Raw genomic sequence first — 6,000 nt, 5'->3', positions numbered from 1 at the left:
AAGGTCCTAAAGATACACATCAATTTTTCTTTGGATCAGCCAAAAGGAGGTCTTCATTTTGTGGTACCCAGTGTAGAGGGAAGTATGGCAGAGAGAGGTGCTCATGTTTTCTCTTGTGGGTATCAGAATTCCACAAGGTAGATTACTCATTCTTATATATTTTAGTTAATTTCATTTTCAATGTAAATACAATACATGTTTTTAGAATAAAATGAGAAGTACCAGCTTGATTCCCCCAATCTCTTCTACCTCTTTCTTGTTCTATTAGTCATTCCTTCTCAATATGTCTTCTCTCTCATTTGTAAGTATATTGTTCTAAAATAATCTCAGGTCTTTTATTTTTTTTATTATTACTTTTTTTAAAATATATTTTATTGATCTTTTACAGAGAGGAAGGGAGAGAGACAGAGAGCTAGAAACATCAATGAGAGAGAAACATCGATCAGCTGCCTCCCGCACATCTCCTACTGGGGATGTCCCCGCAACCCAGGCACATGCCCTTGACCGGAATCGAACCTGGGACCCTTCAGTCCGCAGGCCGACGCTCTATCCACTGAACCAAAACAGTTTTGGAAAGTCTTTTATTTTTTAACTATATATTGAAGTAAACAAAAAATTACACAAGTTGTATATAAAAAGTTCAATAAATTTGCCCAGGTGAACAAACCTATGTAATCCACACTCACATCAAGAAAAAGAACATTACCAGCATCTCGGAGTCTCTTTCCCACCCATTTCCATTCACTGCTTCCCTACCTGAAATTCTCCTGCCGAAGGGTAATCACTGTTCTGATTTCTAAAATACCACGATTAATTACACCTGTTTTTGAACTTGATATACATGGAAGCATATGCATTATGTTCTTTATATCTGGCTTTTTTTGTTGAACACTATGATAGTGAGATTTAGTTTGATTGTGTGTAATTGTAATTGTAGTTCTGTAGTTCACTACATGTTGTTGAAATACTAGTTTATGGTATGCATTTTCTTCTGAGGTTATTAACTCCTCAAAACCAGGGATGATATCTTATATTTCTTTGTGTTTCAGTGCTACTTATAGACCCTGGCACATAATAAAACCTGACCTGAATTGATAGAAAGTCATCTAGAAATTTATGTATGGCTTTACCAGCCCTGTTTGAATTTATACAGTGCATCACATACTCCACAAAAGCGATTTTCTAACTTGTGAAATAGATTCTGAATATTAATTGTATTTTTAAAAATTTATTATCAGTATTTTTAGTTTCTGGAAATGAGTGCTACATCAAAACTAACTTATATGAATATACAAACGAAATTTATTTTCATTTTTAAAATTGCAAACTGAGAATTGCTTACCTCTTATTAGGGTTTAAACTGAAGGTACCACAAGATACATTTACTTAATATTGGCAGATAATATTTGGAGACAAGTTTCTGTCTTTAATAAAATTCTTCCACATTACACAGTAAAAAAAAACTTCAGTATTCAAATAGCTACAGTTGCTTATTGTAGTTATTCTATGAATTGTAAAAGTAATTTATACGTGGGTAAAGCAATTTTGGTTACACTTTCAACATATTTCTTATATTGTTGATCTTTTTTCTAGATTTTGGTTCCCATGTGTTGACTCATACTCTGAATTATGTACATGGAAATTAGAATTTACAGTAGATGCTGCGATGGTGGCTGTTTCCAATGGTGATTTGGTGGAGACAGTGTATACCCATGATATGAGGAAGAAGACCTTCCATTACATGCTTACCATTCCAACAGCTGCATCAAATATCGCCTTGGCCATTGGACCTTTTGAAATACTTGTAGATCCATATATGCATGAGGTATGGCTTCTTGCTCCTTTCTCCCCTTTTGCCCTTTCACTCTTGAGAAAAAGAAGGATATAAATGAAATATTAAGTTTTTCTTAACTCTTCTTTTAACTGTCAAGAATATCATTCTAGAGAAAAGGTTTACTTGTCTGATATATATTTAATGATGTGAATTCCTTTCAAAATATTGTCATAATAAAGTTTCAGATTTTTTCCAACAGAGGTCTTCACATTCAAAAGAGCTTCAATTATATATTGATTAGAGTATATAGGCTAATTTTGGTAACTAATTATGCGCATTAATAATGTCATCTTTTTGTTTGGCATATGTTTATGCATGTTATAAACATCTCTGGACCTGAAAAATTGCAATTCAAAATTAAAGAGCAAGATTTGGTTCTCACTTCAGTATACAGAGGAAAAGAGAAAAGGATGAGACAGGGTTAGAATTCTGCTCAACAAACTCATGAAGGCTTCTTCCAGTTTTCCCCCATCCCATATTTTGTAACAAATCATTTGTCAATTGAGAGGCCAAATAGTGCTTTTAGGTCTCCCCAAGCATGAGACTGCTTGTAGTTAGAAAGTAATTCACTGGCTGTTGATCCTCTGGCTACAGTACACTTTTAAAGTAACATTTGAATGAACCTATTATTTACCAAAATCCAAAATCTATTAGTTCTTTATGTTTTTAATTTTAGTTATTATTTTTAATATAAGGCTTATACTGTGACCATGTATATCTCAATAGCATTTCTTGAGTTATGTGAGCAAAAATGGGGGCAATTAGAATTAGACTGTTAGCTCCTTGCTCTGCTCTTGTTTGCTTTTCTGAAATTCACAGGATTTTTGAAATCACTCATGGAAAATATTCAAAATATTTTGGGAATAGTTTTACTTTTAAAAACTGTCTTGACAATGTCTCTTAAAAGCGTATTTGCTGATTAGATTGGCAATGAATTTTATTATCGTTGGTAAATGATCAACTTTAAAATCAACATTTGATTAGTACCTACTTTGTATTTTGGAAGAATTTTTTCTCACGCTGAGCCATTGGATGAGAGAAAGGAAAATGACAGTCAGGTATTTTTCTCAAATACTTAGAGCTCACGTCTTAGTCTTTTTATCTCAAATAGTTTGTGTGTGTGTGTGTGTGTGTGTGTGTGTGTGTGTTATTGATTTCAGAGAGAGGAAGGGAAAGGGGGAGAGAAACATCAATGATGAGAGAGAATCATTGATCGGCTGCCTCCTGCATGCCCCCTACTAGGAATCGAACCCTGACCTCCTGGTTCAAGGGTTGATGCTCAACCACTGAGCCATACCAGCTAGGCTCAAATAGTTTTAATTTTTGCCTCAATATCAGTAGCTTTGCTATCATGTAGATTTGTCTGAAAGTGAATTCTTTTTTTGGTGAGTAGTATTTTTTTTTGTTTGTGTACCAATAGGAGTGTTGATCAGGATGCATTTTGGGCCCTGTCCATTAATAATATATGGATATTCATCCCTCATTATTATGGTAGTCTCTACTCTATTTTTTTATAATGCTATCAGAAGAATAATTTTTATCACACGTTGAAACTTTCTTTACCTCCACATTCCTGCAATAATCAGAACTTGTTAGCATGGCTTTCAAGATCTTCTAAAATTTGACCTTAATATTCATTTCTAGCTTTTTTCTAATACATTCCTATTTGTGTTTGTTTTATTCAATATAGATAGTTTACTTAGATTTTCCTAATCATACCCTATTTCTGACACTGTCTGGAATGTCCTCTTTTCCTCTCCTTACCTATCAGACTTTTGTCCAATTCAAAAAGATTAGCTTATATTCAGTCTCCTGCCTGAAACATTGCCAGCTCATTCTATCAAGGGTGATCTCTGTCACTGTTGATGCCATTCATTTGGCACAGAATCATAAATTGAGACAAGATGGAATGTGATATTTGTGTGTCATGTCCAAGGTGTGATGTAGCCTAATAAGGAAAACAGAATTTCTATTGCAGGCATTTCTTATTTCCTAGCAAGCAATAAGCTCCCTGCAGCTTTCAATATGTAGTTGAGATAGTCGAGGAGGACATTCTATGGGCAGTAAAGATAGTATGATTAACATTGACTATTAATTATTAAGATAATACTATGACATGTCCAGTGTTGACTGGGTTAGGTATTTCTGAATTACTGGTAGATCTGTAAGTCTTTGAAATGCATATCTTTTTTGTTTTGTATGCAGGAGAATTTTTTACTTAATTTAAAAACAAAGTTTTATTTTCATTCGTTCTAAGCATTTTATAGACTTATAATCCATCATGAATTTGATTTTTAAGTACAATAAATATTTTATACATATAGTAAAAGTAATCTCTAATTTCACACAAGCATTTTCTTTCAGTACCATGAATTTGTAAAAAAGAAAAAAGGACCTGTATGAACATCTATATATATATAAAAGCCTAAGTGACTGTTACAAATGAACGACCAAAACAACTGGTCGACCAGTCGCTATGACATGCACTGACCACCAGGGGGCAGACGCTCAGCACAGGAGCTGCCCCCTGGTGGTCAGTGCGCTCCCACAGCCAACCTCCCACGGCCCCTCCCCCTGGCTGGCCAGCCCCCATTGGCCCCTGGTGCTAAACCATTCGTAGAGACGTACTTCTGGGTCAGGATTTCATACATAGCAGAGCAGCTCCCTCGCTGCAATCTATTGAAAGTCAGCCCTCGACACAAGGGTTTGTCTCGCTCCCGTCCTCTGTCCTCTTTCTTCCCTGGGGGCTGCCTGCTTGCCACAGTGGCACAGTTGCGAGGGAAGAAGGAGAGGGGGAGGCAGGGAACCACACGGTGGCAGGGCACCGGTGGTGACATCAGTGTCTAGCATCTGTTCCTTCCACGCCTGGCAACCATTGCCTCCTCTCCCAACCTGTTGGGGTCTTCAGGCTGGACTGGGACAGGGAAGCAGGGGTGGGTGACGACGGACGCGGCCCCTTTCCCAGAGGGGCCAAGGGCCAGCTCCCTCCTTGGGGCCAGCAGCCAACCTCCCGCAGTCCCTTTCCCCCAGCTGGCCAACCTCCCACAGTCTCCCCCCCCCCCCCCCCCCCACTCCATGCACAAATTTGTGCACCAGGCCTCTAGTTTATCTACAATTGACATATTTAGGAAATTTAAAATATAAAATTAGCTTATTTAGGATATTCTTTCTTGCTTTTATTTTCAGGTCACTCATTTTTGTTTACCCCAACTTCTTCCATTGCTTAAACATACCACATCATATCTTCATGAAGTTTTTGAATTTTATGAAGAAATTCTTACATGTCGATACCCATACTCCTGCTTTAAGACTGTATTCATCGATGAGGCTTATGTTGAAGTGGCTGCTTATGCTTCTATGAGCATTTTTAGGTTGGTATTTCTTTAAATTTGAAATAGTTATTTATTATATGATCAATTTTAAGATGTGTTCTGTATTTTTTCTTTAATTTAGACATGATTGGCTTTGTAGAAAAATCTAGTGTTTTTAAAATTAACATAAAAAAGCATAAAGAAAACTTTTAGAATAACCCAAAAGACTCATACTGTTTTCATCCAGAATTAACTGATAATAATGTTTTACATATATTTTTTTAGTTTCTACAATTGTTAAAAATAATTATTTATTTATTTTTAAATATATTTTTCTTGATTTCAGAGAGGAAGGGAGAGGGAGAGAGAGATAGAAACATCAATGATGAGAGAATCATTGATTGGCTGCCTCCTGCACTCCCCCTACTGGGGATCAAGCTTGCAACCCAGGCGTATACCCTTGACCGGAATCAAACCCGAGACCCTTCAGTCCTCAGGTTGACGCTATATCCACTGAGCCAAGCTGGCTAGGGCAAAAATATATATTTATTGATTTCAAAGAGGAAAGGAAAGGAATAGAGAGATAGAAACCTCAATGATGAGAGAATATCATTGATCAGCTGCCTCCTACATGCCCCACACTGGGGATCAAGCCTGCAACCCGGGCATGTGCCCTGATCAGGAATCGAACCCTGACCTCCTGGTTCATAGGTCGATGCTCAACCACTGAGCTGGGAGCTGGGCAGTTTCTACAATTTTTATTGCATGTATGAGAAAAGAATGTATGACATTTCAATTATAAAAATTCCTTTTATATGAAAAATCACTATTAAAAATGTAGAAAGTATAAGCCAT

General features: G+C 36.6%; 1 protein-coding gene across 1 annotated transcript in view; it reads left to right on the top strand.

Moving 5' to 3' along the window:
• TAF2 (TATA-box binding protein associated factor 2) overlaps positions 1 to 6,000 on the top strand; it is a 56,238-nt gene continuing 50,238 nt past the window's right edge. Inside the window, exons 1-3 of the mRNA XM_081110999.1 lie at positions 1 to 137; positions 1,594 to 1,825; positions 5,021 to 5,205. Coding sequence (XP_080967125.1) covers positions 85 to 137; positions 1,594 to 1,825; positions 5,021 to 5,205 — 470 coding nt within the window. The 5' untranslated portion in view covers positions 1 to 84. The remainder of the gene's footprint in view (positions 138 to 1,593; positions 1,826 to 5,020; positions 5,206 to 6,000) is intronic.

Source organism: Myotis nattereri, assembly GCF_964212035.1.
Source record: "Myotis nattereri genome assembly, chromosome: 17".
Taxonomy (NCBI): domain Eukaryota; kingdom Metazoa; phylum Chordata; class Mammalia; order Chiroptera; family Vespertilionidae; genus Myotis; species Myotis nattereri.
The sequence above is the reverse complement of the archived record's forward strand: the minus strand, read 5'-3'. Positions and strand labels throughout refer to the sequence as shown.